At 41.9% G+C, this 27,684-nt stretch overlaps 1 protein-coding gene across 1 annotated transcript; it reads right to left on the bottom strand.

The window, feature by feature from the left end:
* Positions 1-7,592: 7,592 nt before the first annotated feature.
* On the bottom strand, positions 7,593-27,665 carry TM2D1 (TM2 domain containing 1). Its single transcript, XM_082483806.1, has 7 exons — positions 27,496-27,665; positions 26,298-26,371; positions 23,991-24,099; positions 19,377-19,468; positions 15,823-15,896; positions 14,479-14,597; positions 7,593-8,013 (listed from the first exon to the last, which is right to left on the bottom strand). The coding sequence occupies exons 1-6, from the start codon at positions 27,651-27,653 to the stop codon at positions 14,487-14,489; spliced, it is 618 nt and encodes a 205-aa protein (XP_082339932.1). The 5' UTR covers positions 27,654-27,665; the 3' UTR covers positions 7,593-8,013; positions 14,479-14,486.
* Between the last annotated feature and the right edge of the window lie 19 nt (positions 27,666-27,684).

Below are 27,684 nucleotides of genomic sequence, written 5' to 3' on the forward strand. Positions count from 1 at the left end.
TAGTGAGGTCTCCCATTCCCTGCGGCAAGGGGAGGAGAGGAAAGGGCTGAAATGATCTCCGTTATTGACTGATGCGAAGGAGGAGAAAACAGCGTAGGGCAATTCTTCAAAAGGCAAAGTGTGAGCGATGGAGAGCTCTCGTCCCAGCCAACGAGTGCCCTGTGCTGCCCACGGAGGACATGGCATCGGGGTGGTGCGGCGGCACACCGCAGGGCGAGCTGCCGGCTGCGGTGGCATTTGCATCTGATGCCGTTGGAGATGCTGCCTGCTGTTGGAGATGCTGCCTGCCCTTGCTACGGGACAGGCAGAGGGGTGACGACAGTGCGAAAGCCTGTGGTCTGATGACACTTGCGAAGCCGCAGCAGCGCGGGCACTCCGGCGCGGACGGGAGCCTCCTGGCTTCACGCTAAAGGAGAGGAAATTTCTCATCATTTCAGCTGTAGAAGCAAGGCTTGAAGATGCACGCTCAGGAGAGGAAGGAAAATCAGATGAAATGTGCTTCTGAAAAGGATTTATAAGTGAGACGTGACTTTTTAATGACCCAGACTGTTTTAACTCCCCTTGTGTCACTGCCAGCTGGTGCAGCTCCGGCTTCTTTCTGTCCAGTCAAGCCAAGGGTCCTTCCTGCTGCCACAGGACACTGCTCCAGCCAAACTTCGGTGGTTCGGCTACAGGGAAGGGTAAGGGATTCATCTGGACACGCGAAGCACTATATAATGCAGCCAGGAATAGGTTTGAACTCTTGAGGTCAGCAGTTCAGCATCGTGCTGTTATGCCCATCTCAGATATTGCATTGCCTTTCTAAGTCCTCCTTGTCATGAGACAGACCAGTGGAGACACGGCTGGTTCATGATTTGGGGGATTTCTTCTTGGATGGTACGCTGGAAAGGGACTTCAAAGGCTGTCACATCTCTGCGCTGGAAGAGGACTGTGGGGCACAAGCAACCTGGAAGAGGTTGGTTTGGTCATCCGGAACCAAAACCAGGGTGGGAGTGATGGCAGAGTGATGCCCTCTGCGTGGATGTGAGAATGAGAACAGAGCTCCCAAGAGCAGCGGTCCAGGTTGCCCCCGCGCACACCCCTTCAAAACCAGTTTCTTCAAGCAAACACTGCGCTGGGAAAACAGCTGGTGGAGATCACCAGAGGCTTTGGGTGCTGGAGGCAGTTGGCCTTCATCTTTCTCGCCGCGTGCACAAAATGGATTGTTATCTTCCACCCACCACATACTCCCGGCTTCATTCGCTGCCATTGGCACAATAGCTTTTAAGGATAGTCTCATCTTTGTTCACCTAGGAGAAAGTAATTGGTCAAATTTAATTCAAAGAGAGATCAATTAGGAAAGGTTGTGATCGACAGTGAGGTTACCAGCAACTCCTATAAATCGCGGGTAGAATTTCCTCCTTTGCCATATACCAGTTTGATGTAGGAAATGGCTCATTTGCAAGCTAAAGGTTTAATTAGGAGAAAAAAAAAAAAAAGGTCAGCAGAGATCAGATGTGAATTGCAAAGTGCTAAAGAAGTTTACTGCAGCAATGTATTTATTGAGAGCCGGGCTATAGATCTGCTCCCTCTCTGCCCAGAATGCTAATCGCACCCCTTTGAATTCTTCCCATCAACAGAAAAATCATCGATAATACGTGGGATGCTTTAAAACTCTTTGGCACCCGCTTTCTTTTTATGATAATCAAAGGGCTTTGCTAAGACCCAGAGACTCCCTTACCCATCTCGTTAATTGTGGATCCTTCTTTCCAGGATTGAGTTTCCAGAATGTGACACCCTTCGGGTCACAATTTCCTCTCGCATCCACCGCAATATGAGCTTTGCAGAGGGTATTTATTGCTTCTCCTCGTGGGGGACATAGTCACGGTGTAAATTGTGCCAGAGGTACCAATACGATGAAAATTCATGGCGTTTCATCCTCACCTCGCTGTATTCTGGGTGGTTTTTATGGGCATGCAAGCCGCAGAAAGGAAGAGTTCTGTACAAGCTCTCCTAAAAGCAACGGGAGCAATAGTCATGTGATTACGTGACGGTTTAGCTCGTCGGCGAGAGTGCTGAGCTGGCCCAAGGCGGTAGACCTAAAGTCAAGCCACGCCACGGATCTCCGCTCTGCTGTGGGCAGCACTTGTCTCAATGACCTTTGGGGTCTGGTGGAGGGGGGTCCAGGGGAGGCCCCAGTGGTGCTTCTGGTGCTACCAGCTCCACGGGCGGCAGGAGGAACGGCGGCCCCGTGTCTTCCTGCAGACACCAGGATGTGGCGGAAGGATAATACGCTCCTGCAGACAAGATGAGGAGCATCGTCACTTCATCCACATCTCCAGGGTCCCTTCTGCTGCCCCCCGTTCCCTGCTTCTCCGGGGGGTTCCCACTGGTGGGGAACGGCATTGGGGCAGCGGTGCTGCAACAGCCCCTTCACTGGGACCTCACCAGCAGGCACAGTTGCAGCTTCCAGCCCAATCTGCACTGCAGCTGGGGCTTGGGAGGGTTCGAGGAGTGCAGCTCCTTGGCCAGAATCACGGGGTGTCCAGGCACCCGGAGCCGTCACCGAGAACACCGCGGTTCGGGGCTTCCCTAGATGTCATACGGAACTAATGACTCCGCAATAGCGTACGGCAGGAGGAACACTGCAAAGGTCCAGCGACAGCCACCAAGGTGGAGAGGAATCCAAATGGCAGCTGGACCTGGCTGGGAGAACGAGAGCAATTTTTCCAGTCACTTCCATTTGTTCCAGTATCACTCAGCCCCACAGCCGGTTTGATGAGAGATCGCAATTTCGCTTCAAGCAACACTGTATGAAAAAGGACAGCTCGCAGATCAGCCTGTAAACTGATGTAATTAAACAGGCAACATTAATTCCCAGCACCTGAGACTCAAGTCCTCCGTGCAGTGTCGATAACACTAATTTCAGCCATTTCGGCTAAGCAAACGGTAGGAACAATGGGCGGAGGACAGAGGAGGCTCTTCACTCTTCTGGAGGATCAGAAACTCGCAGCGATTATCGGTCAACGGTTCCAGCTGCCCGCTAAACTGTTAAGACTAAAGTAAACACATGGCAGCTCCGAGGCTGGAAACAGAAGAGCTGTAATTATTTTGAAGCCTAACTATTGCCCCCGTCTCCAGACACAGGGGGTGACACGGCGTCGACCCCGACGCCTCCAGCTTCCCACAAAGACGTGCGATCCTCCCGGTGCAGCACTTCGAGTGTGCTTCTAGGACGCTTAAGATTCAGGTGCGTCGTGTCTAAAGCATTAACCGTTTCCTCCCGAGAGCAGGCGAAAGCCGCGTTCCCCTGGGCAAGCCACCTCCCTGCTAAAAAAATCAGCTCCTACCAACCTCCTAAGGGGAGCGGGAGATTCCCTCGTCTTTGCTGAGCGCGTGGGGGAAATTCAGCTGTTCTGACAACCAGATCATGTTTGATATCATCCGAGCTGACGCGATAGAGATGTCAAACGGCAGAAGATAGCCGGAGTCGGCCCCGCAGGTTAATTGGCTTACGCTTTTGTATGTCCCGTTTTAAAAGTGAGGCCTTCCAAATGCGATTTGGAGAAGCGAGTTGCGTGGGGCTGTATCCCGGGCGGTCTCGCAGCCTTCTCGGTGACAAAACCAGCGCCGCTCTGAAGAGGGGCTGTGTACATGGTTGGATTTATGGAGTAGTCATTGTTTTAATAGCGCTTATTGACGTAGGGTCAAATATCTTTTTCCAACACTTTTTTTTTTTTATTTAAGGAAAGAGCCCGTATGTCACAATCTCATGCCTCATCTAATTGGATAAGTGTTTCCTTTGTCCTTGAAACCGAAAAGTAGACCGCGTATCCAGGAGCTACAGAATGAAAAAGCATCTGCCTTTGGTATTTGGCATGCCTCAATTAAAAAACCCACTGCCTGGGCTATCATTTTTTATTTATTTTCTGACCGGAGCACTTCTGCTCGGATTCAAGCAGACGGTCCTGAAGGCCGAGCTAGGGGGATGTAAAAAAACCCAAATCCTTTGGAACATTATATAGCGCATTAACGTTTTACACACAACAGAAAAGAGGCCCGGATCCAGCAAAGCCAAGTTCGGAGTCACGTTGGAAGCACGGGAAGGGCTGGCGTGCTCGCTCCCTCCGAGCCTTTCGGTAAGCTCCTGCTGGAGCGCGGCTCAGGGCCGCTCTCAAGACGTGCCTCCCTCCCTCCCAGCCCCACAAATCCAGCGCTCAATATGCACGAAACACTTCCATCTTTAAAAAATAATTGAAAAGGTGCACCCTGAAGTTCACTGGATCGATCCCTCTGAATTATTTTATTTAGAAGACACTTCATTGTGTCAAAGATTTAATGGAGAGGTTACGATGCCCAGCCTTCAGAATGTCAATGCATTAAAACGCGCTGTTGCAGGGAATGTTAAAATCCTCAGTATCGTACGCCCAAGCGAAACTGCCAGATTTATGAAATATGAAAATTATTGTACAGAGTTTAGATAAGACATAGGCTGCTGGGGAAAAAGCAGCATAGGGGCCAGAATCCTTCTGCGTGTGTTCTTACAAGGAGAGTGGGATAAAATTCAGCAGTCTCACTACGGACTCTTTCGCCTTTTCCTTAAATCCCTTCCAGCGTTCCCTCCCCAAGCTGTGTCTTTTGAAACGTACGTATCTCTACGTGAGCGGTATTTCCCGGCACACTTGATTAAATACCTTCCCTTGTTATTTATTGCCCATTAAACGACGTATCTCCTGCATGTACCTTGGTTGGAGAAAAGATCTTTGCGCTCACATGCAGACCTCAGCACGTCTCCGGCCGGAGCAGTGCGCTGCAATGATCTCTGCGTGGGGCTGCAGCTGAGGAGCGGTGAGAAAACTCCGGCAGCACAGATGAGGCTTCTCTGCTTATTAAGCGGCATTTCTGATATCTGAGAATTACCCTACTTGACTACATTTTACACTTCTTGGTGCGCGCAATAAGGTTATAATACAGAAGATGTCCAAAGGTTTTTTTAACTCTCTCTCTCTCTCTCTCTCTCTCTCTCCTTGGGGAGTCTCTCTCTCCGGGTGCTGCAGGAACAATTGCGATCCAGCAAAGTACTGCTAGGCGGTAAAGTTTCAAGTGAAACGGAAGGGCGGAGGAAGGAATGACAAGTCCTTTTTACTGAAATTCTCTCCCCAAATGGATTTGGCAGAGCCCGGCTCTGCTGATCTTAAAGCAAGGTTTATCATTTGTGCAGGCTGCTGCCTGAAGGGGGAAAAGATCTTTGAAGTTGCTGAGTGATGGAAGGGGCTCCCCCCTCCTCTCCCTCACGCACATTTTTTAAGGGTGGAGACTGGGAGATGCTCGACTGCCCTGAGTCAGGAAATTACATGACAAATTAAACAATTATGTGTTTTAGCGCTGAGCATCTATTTAGGCATTGAGAGTCAAACGCGCGTTTAGCGTGAATTCCACGGGCACGTATACTTTCCCCCGTCACCTGTAATTCTACACTGCGTTATTTTACTGCATGTCGAGAGCTCCCCCGGTCCAGTACCTACACCTTGAAGAGATTTCTTTATCATTTAAGTTTATTACAGAAGGCACTGCCTGGACACTGTTGGAGTGACAAGGACTATTTCCTTAATTACTGTACATTGATAATAGCATTTACTCTGGCAGCTCCAGTGCTATTCAATCAAGCAAGATTCAATACAAAAAAGCTGATTTGCCAAAAAAGAGATTAGCATAAGTGCCTACAGTCACATTCTATTTTTGAAGGTAAAGCTACTGTGTCTGTGAGCTTTCTTGTGGGAACTTTATAAAGACAGATTAATCTAGTTTATATCTCCTTCAAAAGATATTTGGGGAAATCGCAGAGAGTCACTGTTTAGGCTCTTTTGGTAATAACATTCTACAAACACGTAAAATAAAGAACTGCACAAAAAGTGCTAATCGGCAGCAGGAAGGTATATATTTTTCTCTTACGCGGACGTAGACATTTGTTGTGAAAAACTCTGTGTTCCCCCGTTTGCTATTGCTGTTCTTTGTCATTTAATCAAGTGGTGACTGTAGCTGTTGCACTTTAAAATTAAATGCTATTATTTATGGTAGAACTTGTTCTAGTTAAAAATGCAGACCTCAGCACTGCGTACGTTTGTAAGCAGAAGGTTAAGCAGGACATTTTAAATGGTAAAGCAAAGGGCTTAATCAAGGCTGAAGAGCAAAATGCAGTGGGATAACAGATATAGTAAATAGGCATTAATCACCATACAGGCTTAATCCAGGTATTAGGCAGTCTGGGGGCTAATACGAAGACTCACTTACATAAGGACTCGTTCTACCAGCCCTTAAGTAAGTGAATAACTTTATTCTTGGGAGATATTTCACCGATGTTAAAGGCCCTTGCAGTATCAGGCCCGCATTATGTCATCATAAAATGATCATCACACAATTGTTTTGCCTGAAGGGGGTTTCTGAGTCAGGAGGCACGTGGGGGTGTGGTTCAAGAAAGGAAAAAATTGAATCGCCAGAGCACAAGGAGCCACTTTTCCATGGATTTTTTCCCTTGACACTGTCTATTACTGTGACATCAAAATCCGAGCTAAGTACTCCTTGCCAAAGATGGACCAGATAAAATCACGAAGCCAGTATCATCTCACGGGAGACAGCTCACTGTCTTAGTGACAAATTTAGTGCCTACAAATCCAGGCTTAGAACATAGTCCTTCCCTAGTCATAATCCAGCACTTGCACACCGGATTTGCGTTTGACTACTAATGAACTAAAATTTCAGTTTCAAGAAGATAATAGCACATCCGTAGCTACAAAATTGACTAGAGAAATTCCTTTTATTAGATGCTTAGAAAGATTAAAGCGCTTCCAGGTTTAACATCGAAAATCCCAAATCTTTATACAAACAGACGTCTCATACGTACTGACGCGCCAGCGCACAAACCGCAGCCTCCAGCCCGGGGTGGGTTTTGGCATCCTGGTCAAGCTCGCCTTACCTAGCCCTGAAACGGAACAGGCAGACTCACGGTAAGCACGACACGACCTAACCTGAGGGAAGAGGAAGGAGATGGAAGTGGGGAACGGGGTAGATGGCCACGGTTTATCTACTCAAGGAACAGCAAGATGAAAAAAAATCCACAAACCTTTAATTGTGAATGTAGGAGAGGGACAGTGATGTAACTGTTCCCAGGGAACACTATTCTTATTTTGTAGAGGGAGGTGAGCCAAGATACTTAAGCTCTAGAGAACCTTTAACACAGGAAGCTATTTATCATAACAAGCTTGGTTGATACTGCTCCCATACTGAACCAATTAGATTAGCCTATTTCGTCATACTTCATAACTTGGGATGATAGGTTTCCAAGCATGGTACAGTGCAGTAATTGAATTTTGATCAAACACACATGGCCCATAACCCAGTATGTGAAACTTTCAGAACAGTTCACAGCTTTTAAATATCCAGTCAACATGTTGCCAAAAGTACAGGATGTACTTGATGCAAGTGGGAGAGGAGGGGGGGGAGCACGAGTCCACGCCGTAACTTGGTACAGCTGTAAAACAAACATTTTTTTGTTCCGATTCTGTTCCTACTTTAGCGAAGGAGCTGGGAGGAAGACAGTGAATGTCAAGTAAGTCGTTTTTCTCCCCAACCCCCACCCCCCCCCGGCACACATTTCCCTTTTAACATTCTTAGATTACCAGAACCTTTTAAATTCACTATACTGTACTTTCATACTGTATTAGACACACCAGCAATTATGTTTGTTAGCATGACACATCCATTGCTTACACTTAGTTAACAAAATAACTTAAAAGTCGCATGCATCATCCTCTTAATAGGGTTATAATCAATGGGACCATGGAATGAAAGCCCTAAAAATTACCCCCCACCTCTGCATTCCCCAGGCTTCTGCCGCTGCCAACACAATCCATATGGTGGGCAGTCTCGTCAGGCTCAAGGTGAACACTCAGTCAGTTCTTCGCAGGCAGCGATCTCCTCTTACATGTTCTTGCCATGTTTTCCCCATGGTAAATCCAAGGAACTTTGAAGAAGATTCTGTGTAAAGGAAACAGAATACATTAATAAATCCATTCCTACGGCTCTACTGACTAGGGGGCAAAGCACCCACCGCAGAACAGGTTCCTGCCATGGAAAACGCCGTGCCAGACTTTCTTTTGAGTGAGTAACAGCTATCCGTATCAAAGCTGCTCTCTGGCCTACAGCTAAGGCTCCGGCAGGCTTAAGCAACAGAGCAGGATATCACCAACCTCTGCATATGGTGCTGCCAACGTCTTTCTCGGCTTTGAATGCTTTGACCCAAAAGGCAGCTGGAGGCAGCTCCAGGCATCTCAGCTACCCGAAAGGGAAGCACCAGGGCAGCCAGCACCTTCGCTTTCATCGAGGTGGCGCAAATGACGTAAAAGATGGGAATTTCTGCCGCAGCCCTCCAACCAGCCTAGGATCTGACCGTTTACCCAAGCGCTGCTAGTTGCACTCTGCAGATCGTCTGCCTCCGAGCCGTCTCACACACCTGCTCTGGCGTACAGCTGTGTCAGAGAGGCAGCCACAGGTTCCAAGGGAGAAACGGTGCTTTTCAGAGGTAACAAAATATGCGTCTTGTTTAGTCTTGCTGTTGGTTGGGGACAGGTATATGCCCGGTTACAGCCACTACCCTGTCAGAGCGCAGAGGATGCGCTGGATCCATCTCCCTCCCCGCCCCACTCCCCACTAAGTTACGATGCTGCAGAGAAAAGAAAAAAAAAAAAAAGAAAAAGAATTTGGTGTTCAACTTATCAGACTTGGACGAAGCCTCAGCTCAAACCAAGGTTAAATAGGCCAGTTCTAAGCCTCTTAAAGATAGGATTTATATAGTAATTACAGTAATGGAAACTGATCTTTATAATTTTTATACTGCCTAAAATTCTGCTGTGTCATATGCATCTGCAGAGCCTGAGAACTGTGCTTCTCGGAGAGTGCACTGCAGTCTTGAAAGCAGCCATTCAAATGTATAATGGAGAATTATCAGAGCATGAGTACGTTCGAGATTATAATGAAGCACGGAAAGTAAGAATCAGAAACGCTGGGAAAAGCAAGGAGTTTGTATTTGAGACAAGCAGCATTTTTTGAACACTTTCTTTTGTCGGGAGCTTATAGAACTAGCTCTTTGTCACACACGGTGCAAACAGCATTGAGACTGCCCTTTTTATTCTTATATTTCCTCTCTTTTCCTTTGCTACAGCCTTAGGTCTAGAGAGTGAGGGTAGTGCAAAATGCATCTTGGCCAGACAGAACCCTCACATCCACTTTCCAGTTTTCTCTGTCGTGTAAGGAAAAATACCAGCGTGCTAAGTCTTTGCCGTGCGATAAAGAACAACTTCAGAAGATTTGGAGATCTGATAGGGGGTTTGGCTCCACCTTCAGGAAGCAGAAGGCAAAGAGACAACACGGTTTGAAGTTTCAGACATGCTTTCTGCAGAAACTGAAGTCAACAGCCCCCTCTTATTGACATCTACTGCTCCCCAATGTGTCTTTCCTTCATACATACAAAAGATTCCCTGATCTGATGCCATGACATTTCTCCATACTTGATTCAGCTCTGAAGAGTCCAACTCCTCCTAGAGGTACTTGAGAACTTGCAGCAGGACGGCCAAAGGTAGCTGATTCATGAACAAAGAGAGCTGGTATATGAACAAATGTAAATGAGAAGCAGCTTTGGGGTGAAAAAAAGAAGTGGTGACACATCAGATGTCATAGAGCCATATCAAATATTATCAGCCATTTACCCTGTCAGTGCGAAGGTTTCCATATAGAATGCAATTTTCTTATAACTCGCAGAGATTAGAAAGGTTCTCTGGGTAGCACAGATGGGTTGAGAGGAAGAAAGTGGGAAGAGTCTTGATCAAATTTCAGTCTAGCAAAACACTTAAGCATATGCCTAAAGTTAAGCTATTTTTCCTCCTCAGATCCAGACAGAAGATGCGAACAGAATAATCTCTTGTATTTCACCCATTGGCAGGCTGTGATGCAGGTTGAACCCAGAACATAGTAGCTGGTTAAAAATCATGATTTAAATGAATTAAAAGGATGCATTTGTAAAAGAAGCCATATAGTGACCATTTACAATAATGAAAATGGCAAAGTAGTTAGGAATGAGACTACACTGAGTTTGAAAGACTATGTGATGTATTAGTGAAATAATAGGCAATCACACAATTAGCGAAGGTCCTATGAGGCAATGGAAAGGTATGGATGCTTGCAAAATCTTGCCTTTGGCATTTCCCCAACTGGGTGCATAACCACCCAACTTTATTGTATTCAACATCATTTTCTGGAGGAAACGGGTTTGAAAACTGCAGAGCAAGCAACAGGAATGGCTCTCGGTGCAGAAATGGACTGAACACCTAATGAATCTAAAAATAAAATAAAAAAACCACTGAGAAGAGATGTGAGAAGACTGAATAGACATCGCTGTGTAAGCAAATATAACTGAATATACTCTTGAGGAACAAAGGAAACAATTCTTGATGGGGTGACAACAGATGTTCTCCAAAAAAATTCTAACGGAGCATTTCAAACACAAAGACCTTCCTGTGGAGCTGAGAAGTTTTACTGGCAGACGTACAGTAATACATCTTTGGAAACATAATAAAACCTAACATTTAAGGTGTTATCAGGTCCTGAAAGCAGAAGTGATATCTTCATGTAATAAGTAGTGGGTGGTGGTGGAGAGGGAAACCATTAGGATAACAAAATACTGTCACAGGAAGTTGCCATAGCATAGTTGTGATTTAAATCACAGGAGGAATAACTAGTCAGAGAGTTTGTTCTAAAATATCTCTAAATCCACTCTTCTGGAAAACAAGCTCTAAACACATGCACAGGTTGACCTAACTGAACAAATACAATCCAGAGTAATTTATTAATACAGTAAGCACACCTGAGTACAACCATTTTTGGACTGTGTGAGTGAATGCAAAGTGTCCAAAGCTCAATGTTTCTACCAGCTACTGCTCTTTTAGATCACGGTTAAACACATTTCCAGAAAATTCCAACATGGACATTAAAAAAAAAAAAAAAAAAAGACAGGTTTATGGAGTCATTTGTGCAATGACTGAACTGCACTGGTACTTAGAGAAGATTTGGATTTACCTGCTGGCATGGATCTGGCGCACCTCCAGCAAATAGCTTTATACAGGTTTTTAAAGCCTAGGCACTTCAAATTCTTTTTTTAAACTCCGGCCTTTACTTTTTATGATGTTCTTTATTTTTACAGATACAGAAAAATACTTCTCTATCTTCTTGGAGTGTTGAAAGGATTCCTGAATATCTGCAAGGCCAGCAGATATCATTTTATCTGGGAACGAGGCAGGAGGATGACAGAGTACATTGTCTAATTATTTTTATTGCTTTGCAACTGTTTTTGGGAAAACAATCCAGAGAGACTATTCCAGTGCAGTCAGAGCAATCAGAACTACAGAAACACTAGGATGGACAACTTGATTGACGGGAGAAAGCTAAAGCAGGCAACAACACAGAAAATCATCACAGGACAGACATTTTGATAAATATTACTGTAGCCAATTTATTATTAACACAGTGGGACAGCTTTACATCTTGCATCACACTTTTCACAGCCCTTATGGTAAACATGCCATAGCTGACAATTACAAGATGAAAACAAAGACCTCACTAACTCTCTCCTGGCCCTGCGTACTATCTGCTTACTCAGTTAACCCTCTCTAAACTTCAGCTACGCAACCAAACAAGCATATAGAAACGCAGATCATGTGTCCAGATATAGAATATAATTCCAACAATATCCAATACAAGTTCCAAAGGTGCCACTAATTCTAAAAGGATTTACAGGCAAAGGAGAGGGTTGTGAAAGAAGTGGAAAGTTGTTAGTACAACGTAGAGGATCAAGTGGAATACCATCTAAAGGGAAGAAAAATAAAATTCTGCTAAGGTTCACAATATTGCTCTGTCGGGTCACCCATAGCTTCATTCCGACTGCTATGACAAAGCAGTGCAGTCCAGACAAGAACATGCACTGGTGTCACAAACCCAGAGAGCATCAGGATGAAAGAATCCCATAGCAGTTTTTATTTCCTGGATGGGTTGACACACAGAGAATCATAGAATTGCTGAGGTTGGAAGGGACCTTTAAGATCATCAAGTCCAACCATTAACCTACCCTGACACTTCTAAACCATGTCCCCGAGGACCACATCTACCCTTTTTTTAAACACCTCCAGGGATGGCGAATCCACCACCTCCCTGGGAAGCCTATTTCAATATTTAATAACCCTTTCAGTGAAAAAATGTTTCATAATATCCAATCTAAACCTCCCCTGACATAACTTGAACCCACTTCCTCTCGTCCTATCACTTGTCACCAGGGAGAAGAGGTCAGCCCCCACCACTCTACAACCTCCTTTCAGGTAGTTGTAGAGGGTGATAAGGTCTCCCCTCAACCTTCTCTTCTCCAGGCTAAACAACCCCTGTTCCTTCAGTTCCAAACATCTTCTGTTTCTACAGAAATACTGTAACTTGGAATAACAAATCTCTCTCTCTGCTGGCTACTAGGTTTCTGGGATTAACAAACTATCTGACAGACCTCACAACTAATCATATTTTCATCTGATTCACACAAAATAGCTCCCATATTCTTTTACGGATAACGAAGCACAAGATGGACTCCTGAAATCATTAAGCCAAACCCGCTGCTACTTCTACACATGGAGATGCATTTTTGAATGAAACCTTGTGTGATGAGCTGCCCAAGGCTATTTTTTATTATAACGTCCATGGTGTCTTCCCATTTTCACAGCTTCGGGGTTAAAAAACAAAAAGCAGGCAAGTCACAGGATGGTCTTAGCCATGAGATTTTATTTGATTCAAACATTTATTTTCGATCCACTTCCCGTTTCTGAAAGTCAGGAAACAAAACTGACATGCACAAAGAGCATTCAGTGAAAGACACAAAAGGGAGATGCAACAAATATCAAGCAAGTGAACGAAGATAACAGAGTGTTCTTGTCTCTTTGAACACACAAGTAAAACGCATGTTAACAAGGATTCCAAAACTACATCTTACTTGCATGAAGGGAAGAATTAATGTTAAGCACAACGTATTCCTTGTGGTTTATTCTCTATATATGATAAGTCAGGTTATGCTAATTTGGAAAAAAAACAGGATTTCTTTACAAAGCTTTCTGTGCACCGGTCGTAATGTAGGTTTAAAAGAGACTAAAACCCATAAATTGCACTTTTAAAAATCAACTTAGGAATCTCATTTTTTGGAATTCCCTTAAAAATATCGTTTTTGCACACATAAATAATATTTTGAAAGTTTCATCTGAAAAACAAAAGAATAGCCCAAATTAAAAAAAGAAAAATCTACACTAAAGTTTCTATCACTCAGTTACTGCCAGTTTTCATTAGAAGGTGAAGGGAATGTTTAAAATTGGTCAAACAACATGAAGATACTGTTGACATGTTTTCTGTCTCTATGAGTATATACTTCTCTTTAATAGAGCATCTAGGTAAATCTTGGTTGTCCTAAAGACTTTGGTCAAACAACTTTAAAGGACACAGAATTTATCACTGAAACACAACTGAACTAAAATAAGAACCTTTTAAGGGCTTTATTAGTACAAAGAATTCTCTTTTTTTACATTCTGTAGCTGTAAAACACATGCACCAATTTATTTTCAGAAAAAGAAGGTATGTATTTCACTATGGATGGTTGCAAAGGAGAGGGAAAAAAAAAAAAAATAATCAAAACAAGCAGAACAATTATTTCCTGTTCTAACCTCCAGGCACCCCAACATCCATCCTCTTTTTTTGTGATGTGTCATCTATGCTTCTATTTTTTATGCATCCACATTTCTACTGTTGATCAGCACTGACCAAATTTTGCATCTGGACAAAATTTGTCTTTAAGCTTTACAGAAATTATTATTTCAATGAGTAGAATTTTGCAGGATACACCAGCACAAGATTTAGGGCCATCTGAATTTTAAATAACAGGATAGAAAGAAAAGCAGTTTCTGTGGTTTGGGATATTTAAGTTCATTTATAAACTGCCACACATAGTCAGGAAAACAAACCCCCAGTGTAATCCTGGCTCATCCATACTAAAACTCTCATCAATTTCAATGGACTAAAGAACAGCACAGTTGTTCTGAACAACTCTTTCTCCCCCTCTCTATAACGCTCAAAATTATACTTACAGATACAGAAAACCACCAGTGCAAATTGCAAAAGTCTGCACGTTTCACAAATGGTACAACTTAGCAACAAACTATGTGCTCACAGAAATAGAGCAGTCACAAAGAAACTCGGCGCCTTTGAGGTAAACTCATTCACTTGAGGAATTTTCATATTTTATCATCTTTGTTCAATGTACATTTAACACTCAGTTCTGATGAAGTGTTATTAATAAGTCACCAGCAATTTCAGTGGACGACTGGATCCATCTGTAAACATAAAATGCACCTATGCGTTCGTGACACTTACTGCCAGGGTTAAGGATAGGTCTGCATTTTCCTGAACGTTGCATTGGTAATAGTGAGCCGTGTCAGCCTTGCTCCATAGTAATCTATAATGTAACTGGAGCCATCGGAAGGTCCAACGATCTACAAGAGAAAAAGAACCAAGACTTTTCAATATGAAGTGAAATATACACTTTGTGCTAATGTCTCAATTACAGCTAATTTTCCCATCATAAAATTAGTCATGCTTAATTAGTCAAACAGAAACTAGATTTATTTTGAAGTTATGCTGTAGTTTAACTATTTTAGCAAGCACTGTCTCAGAAGGAACATTTCCCTAGGGTTTCTAATCAACCAAATTACACAGCCAGGCACTGGTACTAGGTTAAGCTGATGAGGATTTGCGGCACAAAATTAGGCTAACAAATGAGTGGGCTCCAAACCACTTTTCCTGAACAAAAGAGGGTAGGCAGGAGAGAATTAGGTTGATGACAACTATCTTTGAAATACTGCACAGGTAAGGAATGGAGAGAAGGAGAGAAGATCATGGCTTTTTTGTTCTGGAAATGCTAAATTGATGTGGGGTCAACAGGGAGATGAATAAGGAGAGATGAAAGATGCTCTCAACTGTATCTCTAAGTGATCTGAGGCAAGATCACTGTGATAGCATAGAAAGGAATCTGAGAATGCGTATACTTTACTTTTAAAATATTTTTCTATAAACCCATATAAACAATTTCTATATCGGCAATGCATTTTAAGTTCCTCAAAGGCAATTTATAGTTCATGCTAAATAGATGCACTGTAGAATAAGACAATTTGGCAATTTCACGGTGTCACAAGATGCCACCCCAGCTGGGGATTTAACCATCATGAATCCTACGGTCACAGCTCTCAGGTGATATGTGACTTGTGTTTGGAGTAGAGGCAGAAAAAATAGTGGCAATGTCCTCTCTCCTGCAAACTGCATGGACACCCCAGATGATGGGCTCCATCTGTATAAAGCACATGCAAATGCAGAACTTCAGGATTCTGGGAACAGCAGGGCATCTCATGTAAAGTCCAACACTCTGTGTCTCATAAAGAGCTCATAGGTTCTGACAAAGTGAATTTATGGTGTTACAGCTTCCAAGCTATTCATTGCAAGTATGTACAGATAGCTAATCTAATTTTTTAATTCAAACAACAAATATATTGATATTTTGTATCTATATTCTACAACTTCAATCTACAAACAGAGCTAAAACAAATGCCTTTATTTTTCAATACACAAAGGTTCTTAAGGCTAAAATGCTAACAAAGAATTAGCAATCAAATCAAAGCTTTAACAAGCACAGATTTGTATCTTGTTTTGAAAGCCCTGACTTACCTGCATTGAAATAAGTATGAAATCAATTAGGCTACCAATTCCACAAAATCCTACAGTGCAGAACTTTAACAAACCTAAAAAAGGAAAATAAAATTTAACTGTAGCTTTAAGCCAGTCACTATGAAGTTCATAGGTTTCTGGTGGCAATCACATCCCAACTCTCCACATCCTCCAAAAAATATATACATACACACACCCCACTCTAGAAACAGACCTAAGCATCTTTAATTATCTGGGAAAAAAAACAAACCACATATTCATATTTCTACATCCTGAACACACTTTAAAGATTTTAAACATTAACAATTTATTTTTTTTTAACAGATAAATACTCTTAAACAAGGAGAGGCAAAAGTTGATAACCAAGTTACTGGAAATTTTCTTTTCTTTGACTGAGGCACAGACAGAAAAAATCCCAACTTGAGCTGCAAAATTTACTTATGAATAGAAGAAGACTTTCTGCCATCTCATGAGTTGCAGCACATGCTGATTTGATTTTCAGAACATGCTACTTTGGAGAACAATCCTTTGTATCATTTTTATATTTTTGCTGAAATAGGAATTTATTTTGAATATATATATACACATATATAAACTCTTCTTTTTAACTGGTATTCAAAAATGTTATTTTTTGTATGAATAAATGAAAGATTAATAGAAAATATATGGGAATAGCAAATAACAGATAAATGTTTCATTGGAAGTTGCCACGCAAGGCAGACTTCATTTGGAAAATGCCTTTAGAAGAAGGAGGCTGTCTTAAAATTATATTTTTTTTTAATATCAGTACCTTCATGAATATAATACAATGAGTACTATATACATTGTAAGTAATGCTTCAGCTGAGCTAGGCAAACATCTAGGTTATTTTGAGAATGAAATACTCATTGTGAAGCCACTTGTCTCTTTAGCCAGGCATCGACAGCGTGAAGAGCAATGCATATTTGTTGCATTTAAGTCAGTTGCAGGCTGTGCTGTATGGGAAAATACAGTTTCCTGCTGAAAAGCATATCCTCGCTGTGCTTACAGGTGCCAGCACACTTTGGAGGCAAAAGAGAAAGCACCTTGATAACATCAGCCAGTGCGGCATCCCAGAGCATCTCTTCCCCAGAGCCACAACGTGTGCTGTGCCACACAATACCTGCTAGTAAAACCACCGGGCTGTTTTCCAAAGAACAAGCCTGCTCCTGGTCAAACACCTGAAGGTCTCCGGACCTCTGCCTCCTCCTTTGCGCTTGCCCTCTCTCAGAAGCAGCAATCTGTCCTGCATACCACCTCCTCTCCCCCATGCCCTGTTGATGAGGCTGCATGTGGAGGAGAGTGGGAGAGTAACTGCATGCACGCCGCAGGGAGAGCATCCCGCTGTCTGGATAGAGCTCCCATAGTTGACAAGATGGAACTAGCCAGATTTATAACCTCTTGGGAGCTTGGGAGACAGTTTATAATCCCTCCATGGAACAACAAAGTAGTCAGAGAGAACAGGGAAAATATACCTAACGACCATGAAGATAAAAGAATAGTAGTAGGATGGACTTTCAGCTGATTAGAAGAAATGCCTATGTGCAATATTACAACACTTAAATGTGCAAAAAACTAAGTAAATAATTGTTTAAAACAACTTGTTTCCAGTGGCTGATGCACGAGACTTGCAGCAGCCAGACATAGTTAGCCTGGGTATCAGCACTGGCAGTAGCGTAACAAAACATAAGGGAAACAGCCAGCTAAAGAAATTCTAGCCTTAGGAAATGACAGTTAAGATGATTAAATACTGTCAAATTCCGGTGAACAGTTTACTTTGTTATTACCTGTATCAAGTGCAGTCCCCATTTAAGATATTTATTTGTGACACTCCTTATACCATCTCCTCTCAAGCTCTGCTCCTGAGCCTCACCATCAGCCGGCATTTTAAGAACCCAGCAGTTCTCTGACCATTGCTGGTTCCAGCAGCAGCTCCAGTTTGCTTGAGGAACTGGCTGCTCCATTATGTTACTGGATGTAGAAGAACTGTTTCTGAACCTGGAATATGTTTCTGGACTGCAGGGTGAATTTGATGGTTTTTTTGTCCTCCTCACTTCCCTCCCCACAAGGAGATCACGCTGAGAAAATAAACTGCTCTAAAATATGGAGGGAAAAAATAGTGCTCTTACGTAGTAATAACTTATGGTTTAGTTCACAGTGTGTGAGGGAGGAAGAGGTTGCCTTCCTGATTTCTTCATATTCAATAGCTTGTTTGTATTTGTGCTCTCTTTAAGCAATAGAAAAGGGAAAAAAATAAACCAAAGAACATTTACAGTCTTCATTACGCTTGTACAAAATATTTCAGTGCTATTACCTTTCTTAACCATTTTTGCCAAAGCATGGATGACCTAAAAAAACCCCGAATCAACCACTGTCAATGAATCCCATTTGTGGATATATTTTTTTCCTTTTCTACTCTTACCTATTTGCTTTTGTCTTGTCTACCTTCCAAAACTTGAAAACTTGACTTTGGAAAAGTTTAATTTTAAGTCTTTTAACTATGGCTACTGGCTACAGTATATTCCAGTAGGGTTAACAAGCATGAGCTGTAAAGAACTATATAAAACCAGAGGATTTATACATCTACATTACTATATTATACTACAAAATAATTACCACAAATTATTATACCAAATCCAATGATGTAACAAAAAGGTGCACCTTATTGACTGCTTCCAAAGATATACGTTTTTGTGAAACAGATGGACAAAGTAAGTGCTAATGACAGAATCTCAGGGAAAAAAGACACAGATAATAACACAATATTATCGAGAAGGACAGACAATGTTATTGAAAAAACAAGAGTTTGCATTTAATGGGCAGAAACTCAAAACTCTTAGCTGAAGTGACAGTAACATATATAGCTTTTTCCAATTCATTGCTCCATGCTATCTAGACTTACATTTACTCCATTTGCCTAGCTGAGAAATAAAGAAAATCCTGGCCAGCGAAAATAGTTCTAACACACTAAGGTATTTCCCTTATTTAAAAGCCAGTGGCACCATCACCCTGGGAATCAGGTCCTAAAAACACTAACTATAGGTAAGTCTTATTAAAGGTCACAGCTGCTGCAGAACTGTTATTAATATTGTGAGCTATCTTGAAGGTATGCATTTGTCACAACAAATTCCAAAGCCCAAAACACTAGGTTTATTGTAAAGTTTGTCCACTATTTTCCTGTTAAAATCAAGCATCATTTAAGTAGCTGGCACATCAGTCAAAACCACTTCTGTTTCAGTGCCTCACAAAGAATGCTGTGGTAAACATTAATGCAAAGCAAATGTAAAGCAACACTATGAACAGCAATAATCATGTTTGCTTATTAGGATTTTATCTATTCGACAACTATATATCCATTTGTCGCCACTCCAACAGAAAGCAGGCTGAGGATAATGCAGGAAGGTAAAGATTCCAATTGTAACTATTAAAACTCGAACTGTCAGCCTTCATTACTCAAAACATAAGTATACACTTACAACTCAGTCATAACAATAAGCTTTACTTCAAAGAAAAAAAAAAAAAGGAAATAAACTTACCTAATGCAGGATAGCCTAGATAAAATCTATCTGCTCCCAACCATCCAAGAAATAAGGACAGAGCCACCGCCACTTTGTAGGAGTATCCATTTCTGTCAAAAGAAACAAGTAATGTCGACAATGACTGCAAAATATATTCACTCATACTTTTCAAAATTAAAGTAGTGACTCATTTGCCTGCTGCTTCGGTTTAAAAAACCCAAAACAGGCTTGTTATTTATCTTCAATTAATGGACACAGAATTCATAATGCTAAGCTTTCAAATTGGGTCGGCATCCTCCCTAAAGCAACCTCAGCTGTTGCAACTCAAGTATACTCATGCAGAATACAGATTTTTCTGAAACTAAATCATGATTCCTCATCAAGAAAGACACAATTCAGTTGCTGATACATTCCCAGTTTTACAGAGCACTTCCTAACAGTTCAGCCCTACTGAGACAACCCTAGAAAGCTAAGAGGGGTATGCATACTGTCTGTAGGCATTAGTCTCACACACAGACAAATCAAGAGGAACAGGATAAACAGGCGAGATGTCAACAGAGACAGTAATTGCAATGAGATCTGGAGGAGAAATGAACCATGGCCACTGGTTGAAGAAGCTGCAGGAAGGATTCAACAAAAAGGGTAATTCCTGTATCCATTTACTACACTCTAAAGGCACAAACTCACAAATGAAAAGAACTGTTGAGAGTACGTAGAGAGGTAGCCTAAAGTTAAGCATCCCATGGTTACCCATACAAAATACACAGACACAAGACTTTGAGATTTATACTAATTGGCACTATTCGTGCCAACAGCTGGAGTGATGTGGCCACCTAACCATCTGTAACTTCTAGTCATTGCTCAATGACTTCAAGCTGGAAGAAGGTAGATTTAGATTAAATATTAGGAAGAAATTTTTCCCTGTGAGGGTGGTGAGCCCCTGGTGCCGGTTGCCCCGAGAAGCTGTGGCTGCCCCATCCTTGGAGGTGTTCAAGGCCAGGTCGGACGGGGCTTGGAGCAACCTGGGCTGGGGGGAGGTGTCCCTGCGGGGGGTGGAACTGGATGATCTTCAAGGTCCCTTCCAACCTAAACCATTCTGATTCTACGTGAACTTTACACTGATAAGCAAGCTAGAAACATATAGCTATCAATGCTAGAACTTGCTGCACCCTTTGCTGCATTGGCAAACAGCTAGCTTCTGAAAAGAAAAGCAAACCCAAATGTAATTAGAACTTTAAAAATATTCAATAATTCACTGTTTTGATACGTGCACTGCTATGTGCCAGCAATTACTTAATAAGCCCAAATTAAACTCTTGGTTGACAGTTGAATAAAACAGAGTTTCACAAAGACAGCAGCTAAGAAAGGTCCAAACACATTTATTAAGCACTTTGAATGCCAAATAAAGATCTACCTTTTTTTGCTTATTATCTAGATTTACTGACTTTAAAACTTAATGGCAACATTAAGTGATTAAATCATGACTCTTACCTCAGTATTTGTTACTTAGCACTTATTAGCAACACAGAACATACTGGGCGTTCCTGGAACCTAACGTAACATAAATTAGCATCTTTAGAACTGACTTGTTTCCACTGTAAAGAACACTAATGGTTTTATTTAGAAGTTGAGGTAAACTGTTGGAAATTGTTTAGCAACTACAAAGTGTCAACAACCCTCCAAGGACACTAAAACATAAAAAGAGCTCTGACATAAAAGGTGGGAAAACAGGTTAATTTGAGATGCTCCTGATCAAAACCAGTAATAAACTGAGCACTTGCCTATGCGCCGAGATGCTTTTCCAAGCAGATCGCTCTGCAACCTAGTCAACATCAAACTGACAGGCAGAAGAAACCTAGTATGAAGTGGAAGTATGTTAATACTGTAACAAGGCTGCATCCACTCTCGTATTTCCTTCACCATACTCGCTTACAGATAAATATATGCACTGAAGACTAAGCCAACAAGTAGGAAAATAACACATCCCAGGCACCTAAAGGAATTTCTACCATTGGGTAAAAGATGCCATTTCTTTCAGGTGCTCTTCTGAATTTTTCTTGCTTCTCAGCCTCATGCAATCTTTATTTTTTTCTGCATACATTTCTTCCAGCTGCCATGTTAAAAACATTTTCTTCCAGCCCTCCCACAGCAGTCGATAATATGCAGGTACTGCTGTAGGTCACAGTAGTCTCTCTGCTCTTTCAGGCTCTCTTAGTACTGCTCAAAGATGTGTCCACGCTGAACTTCATGAATTTCACAGATCACCATTTGATGGACTCCTTGCCTGGAACAGCAATACTTGAGCAACGGACATTTCCAAGTCTGCAGAATCAGGGCCTGCACACATTAACCAAAATACATGACAGAGTGCCAATTTGGAGAATTCTAGAATTTGGCAAAACATCTACCTCCAAAACATTAAATTAAAACCAAACCAAAATAATCCCGGCTCCTGGTACTTCTTCACTGCAGCAACCTTATTAGCACTTACAAGCTCTTCCTTGAACTAATACTAGGAGCAACTTGAACACATCCACTTATAGAAACATACATCATCTCCTGGTCTTGCTCGAAAATAACTGGATCCCAGAACTGTTATCTGGACTGTTGTTAAATTATAGTTTTGGCTAAGGACAACTTCCTGATTTGCTCCTTCCAAAAACTAGGGATAGAGATTAACCTGGTGTCCCCATGCTAGGACAACGCGGCTATGGGAAGATGCCTTCTCAAACCAATTTTCTGGTTAAATGATGTGCACTTATTTCTGCCAAAAGACAGTTACAGTTTCCATCAACACTCAGATAAGATGCTGGAAAATCTCCAAATAGCAGTAGAAAGGGCAGGTCTATTGTTGTAATATCAGGCTGGAGATTCCTGCTTAAAATAATGTTTCTAACACTTAGGCAACATTCAAAATGCCTTATAAAAGGCTCATAAAATGATGAGTTATTAGACCGCTTTTTAAACAAGTGTATATATGAAAGATGGTAACATTAATCTTGGTGCCATTTTTAACTGGCTTTGGGGCTTTATCAAGGGCATGCTTGCTTAACTCTTTCTACATTCACAGCTGTAATTTACTGGAGCTTTTAGCAAGCCCACAAACGGTCCTCTTCCCCTTCTGCCATACCAGCAGTCACAGGACTGGAAAAGCCACAGCAAGTTCTTTTGGTAGTATAACCATTGATTATTTCACCATAAATAATAGTCACAATCAAGTGACAGTCATCATAAGAAGACAGACATTTTTTCTGCCTACATAGATTTGGGTTGTTTTAATTAATAAATGCAAAGAAAATTTAAAAATGTTTCAAAAAAATACATTAAACCAAAAAAATATATATACAAAAAACTCCAAAGCTAAGAATTGCTGTCTACTCCAAAGAGGAAGCCATTTTATTAAACTAATATAGCTCATCATATTCTCAGTCCCCATCACAGATGGGACTGAAACGCAATTGTTTCTGGACAAAAATGTGACTGAAGTCTAGTTTGCTAGCATTTAAATTTGATTAGACGTAATAATATGTTTTCTTCAATTTGCTCAGCTTTGACTGTTGAGAAGACTAAATACAGAGAAAATATTTATGAAACTAAGAGGCAGAGCTATACTTCTGAGTTAGGCAAATTATTGAGCAGTAAGTATCACATCAGAGTTATTTGCCCACTAGTGTGATAAGGAATACCCAGTGAATATTACTGGAGTTTTAATTTCCAGAGATTCCAGTAGGACAAAAGAAAAAAGCTCCTGCGTGAATCCCCCAAAAAGGAGAAACAAATGGTACTGACAGGTGTTCACTGATCATTAGCATTGGCCAGTTGGAACATTTATGAGTATCCAGAGCTCTCCATTGCTCACAATGTGCTTTAGAAAAAACAGGTCCATCATTTTCACGTTTCAGAAACAGACTCTTAAAAGACACAGAGGACTCGATTAAATACAAATGTTGTTTAAAAATAGCAAAGAGTTCCTCTAAGAGAGATTTTTTGAGGAACTGGAAAGAGACTTAGACTCCCGCAGTATTCATGCATACTACAACTTAAACTGCAGCTACAGGCACACTTTAAACTGGCACGAACCAGTGCTGCCACTGAACAGAGCAGCCCAGTCCAGCCCTCCTTTCTCCACTCTCTCTTATCCTTGAGCTGCCCTCATCCTTGTGCTGGCACAAGCACTTGAAGCAACTGTACTGTGACTCAAATTGGGGAACTGGTCCAAGTTAGTTCAAACCCAGATCAGTTCCCTGATTCAGTATACAGCGGGGCATGTCAGGGAAAGGGATGGAGAAGCGTCCCCAGACAGATCCTTTCAGCAGCTGTGCAGATTTTAAGCATATGTGAAACGTAGCCTTAGTATTTGAGGCAAATTTTTGCCAGGGTAAAGTACTAACTAAAGCATAAGGTAAAGCAAAGACACAAACATAAGTAAAAAAAGAAATATGTGCCCATGGCTGAGACAGAATGACTTATAAACATGCATGTTGTATCATTATACTACCTACAGTGTTTATTAGAGCATTAACTGCTGGGCAGCTTTACTTCCTTTTTTCCTTCTGGCAACACATCACCCTATTTTAGAAAAAGTTCAATGTGAAAACAAAGACAAATTATAACAAAACCCCAAAAACTTACACATTGCGACATGCAATAGGCTTGTAAAATCCAACTTCATGTCCCGTAAATACTTTTTCTACGCCAAGGTGATCTTTGCAAGTAATATTTGGTGCTGGCAGACATTGAACTGAGGACAAAAAAATTATTTGAAATTAAGCAGTAACCGATTGGGTACTGTAGCATTTTTCTGACAAGACACAAGTGAAATATACAAATGAAGTTATACTGTGCAACAGCCTTCATACACAGCACAGTACACACAGCCATACTACTTTTAAAAAAATATTTTTTTTAAGCCAGTCCTATGACTAACTTTTCTTTTTGCATGATACATATTAAGCAAAATATACAAATCTAATTGCTGCCCTAATTCTCTTGTAATTTCCATTTTGGCTCAGTTAGGAGTTAATGGGAAATCTGAACCTGACATACAGAAAACTGTTCATCATGAGAACACTCAAATATTGGAACAAGCTGCCCAGAGATGTGGTACCATCACTATCCTTGGAGGTTTTCAAGATCTGACTGCACAAAGCCCTGAGCAACCTGGTCTGAATTCAGTGCCAACACTGCTTTGAGCAGAGGTTGGACTATATGACTTCCTGAGGTCTCTTTCAACCCAAATTATTCTATTATTCTAAGCTAAGGCTTGACTCTTAAGAGAACCAAAGTGGAAATCACAGCAGAAAGTAACATCTGCTAAAAGTCTGCAATGTATTACCAGAATATTAGTCCCTCTCCAATGCTGAGGTCTGTTGTTTTAAAGAGAAAAAGTCTAGTCCTTTACCCACTTTCTATCAGTTTTCAGTATTTGAGTCCTGTTGATTGGTTACAACAAAACAGCAAGACAGGTTCAACGGATTTTCCGATAACACCTGCAGGCAAAAAGACTAGGATTTGGATTTTTTTTTTTTTAAACTATCTACCCTTAATGCATAGGGACCCAAAAATAAATTAACTTCAGGCCGTCAGTATCAGTAACAGCCAAAAAATTCCTTCTTGTAATAAAAAAAAAAAAAGCAAAGAAAGCAGTGCATTCTTTTATTTAGAAGAAACCCAGAGGAATTTAAATATATTGGTATAGGAAAGGCCACAGTTTTCCCGTCAATGTCATGCCAGGAAGATTTGAAATCCGCTAGTCAATGAGACTACTTGGATGCTTTGAATTAAACCCTTATTTGTTTGGGTGATGGATCCCAGAAAGATGTTCTGAAATGGTAGTACTTCAAGCATGATCCAGAAGATTAACTTTTTATTACTTAGATAATACTGTAACAGGAAGCTACTCAAATACGGTGGGGCCAATCTAAAAACTGCTATGTGTGTAAAACAGTCTATATAGACACAGAAAACAACGTTAATTAATTTAGCAACTTTCCCCACTCAGAACCTTATTTCCTGTTCAAATGTATAGTGTATTAAGTACAAACATATGGCTGCTAGACAACTAACAATTTGAGCTGTGATCAATCTCAACCTACAGAATATTGTTTCTGCTCACTGACTGGATGTTTATAATAAGGAATATGATGTCAAAGATGATGTAAAGGCTGGAAAAAACTTAAAAAAGGATCCATTTGGGATAGTACTTTCATCCAGTATCTGAAGTATTTGGAAAACCATCACTATCCCTGAGCATCCCAGTGAAGAAAGTTATTCAGCATTTATGGAAAACAAAATACAAGATACAAGCATACACATGTATTTTAAACATCAGTGCATGTAAAGCAAAACTGTTGTGCTATTAGCCAACACAGAGGCTATTTATTTCAATGCCTGAGAACATCAGAAAAGCTAAACATACGTAGTAAACCAAGTGATCAATTTAAGCATTTTTCTGTTGTACTCCAAAGTACATCAGAACTTAACATCAAAATAAATGTGTTTTCAAAACAGAGCCTCATGGTGCCTAAAACTCCTGATGATGGAAGGCACCGTGTTTCATTAAAAAGAAAAATTAAAACCAGAAGATTTTGAAGGCTGTTGTGTCACGTGTCAATTCTTCTAATAAGTATATGCAAAACCAGTATGACAGGAATGGTTGGTTTTAATCACAGTAGTGCAGGACAGAGCCTGGAGGATATAACATACATTGAAGAGATTTACCAGAACCCTCACTTATAAATGTACCAATCAGAGACAATGTATTTATTCATTTTTAGTAAAGCATCAAATCCACACAAATGTTTTAGGCTTTCATACTAATGATATTACTAATCCCATATTTTGTAAAGCTCATCTAGCAGATACACAAATGCATAAACTGAACACTTCCTTGGAAAACGTAGCTACTGTCAATATATGTTACAAGTTAGAAATCCTTACCATATGCTGTGTGATTTGTACAATTCATTGGTTCTTGTGTACTATTGTCTATTTTAGGCTCATCACACATATATGTTCAGGTAATTGAGGAAAACTTTTTTATATGAAACACTACAATAGGTTTAACAGTAATCTATTCCACCCTCTTTAAACCCTGAGGATTTAAGATGCACCTTGATGTTAGTTCTGCTTCCTACCCATCCCCCAAACCAGAAACAGCACATTACCATAGAGCAAATCTGCTAATCCAATTTAATACACCAACATATCGCATAAGCTCTATGTTTAATTAGTGCTGCAGTCAGCACTACCTAAAGGAACTACAATATTTATCAGTTACAGGCTCTGTATTTGAAGGCAATAAGGTAGCACGCCTCATCTAGTCTTCTTCCCTTATTTCAATATCAGAGTACCTTTAAATTGAGACATTTGGTTAAGAAGACTAAATCTACAGTAACATACACAATTCAAGGAACACCTAAAAACGAGCACCTGAAATGCCAGGAATTTGGACTAGAAAGAAAAAAAAAAAAGCAAACACATAGGAACTTATTTCCAGAGGTCTGAATTCCCACGGCCGAGGAAAGCAGGAGATGAAGTTAGCTTTTCCAAGATTTGCCTTCCTGACACTTTTGATCAGCAGCTACATCAATAACTGTCAGCTACCATCAACAAGCATTTTCTGGGGAAGGCCTGACGCGCCTTTGGAGAGCCAGGAGCCCCGCAGCCAGAGCCTGCAACACCTGCGCCCTGCTCCCTCTGACTGGGGAGGAAGGCTCAACGCTTGGCAAAGCCACCCCGTCTCCCTCCCGCGCCCTGCAGAAAACGAGGAGGCGTAGGGGCGGGGGAGATCTCGTCCCACGGGATTTTCTCTTTGGAAAAATCAGACACACCCCAAACCTCCACTCTGCCATCCCCCAAAATGTGGGGAGCCCTCTCCGGCTCCTTCCAGCCGAGACCCCCGAGGGGCTCCTTCCCGGAGGCCTCCTCTGACACCCGAGGGGATCCCCCTCCCCGTCAGGCACCTCGCACCCTCCGCCTCCCCCTTCCCCTCCACCGGAGGCGGCTGGGCAAGCCTCAGGCAAACCGGACCCGGGGCGAGGCGCCGCCGGCCCCTCCGCCCTCCCGGGCCCCATCGCCATAGCAACCGAGCCCCCGCCGCCCGCCCCGGCCCCGGCCCCGGCCGCGCTCAGGATATTGTCCCAGCCTCAGCTCGTCGCACTTGAGCAGCGGCTCCGTGCCCGCCGCTGCTTCCACGGCTGCACTCGCGAACCAGAGGAGAAGCAGGATCCGGGCCTCCGCCGCGCCTCTCCGCCTCCCCGGCCCCGCCGGCAGCCGCCCCGGCCGGGCGGCCATGATGGAAACGGCCGCTGCCGTCAGCTGACTC

The sequence above is a fragment of the Vanellus vanellus genome (genome assembly GCF_965231255.1).
Source record: "Vanellus vanellus genome assembly, chromosome: 5".
In the NCBI taxonomy this organism is placed as follows: Eukaryota; Metazoa; Chordata; class Aves; order Charadriiformes; family Charadriidae; genus Vanellus; species Vanellus vanellus.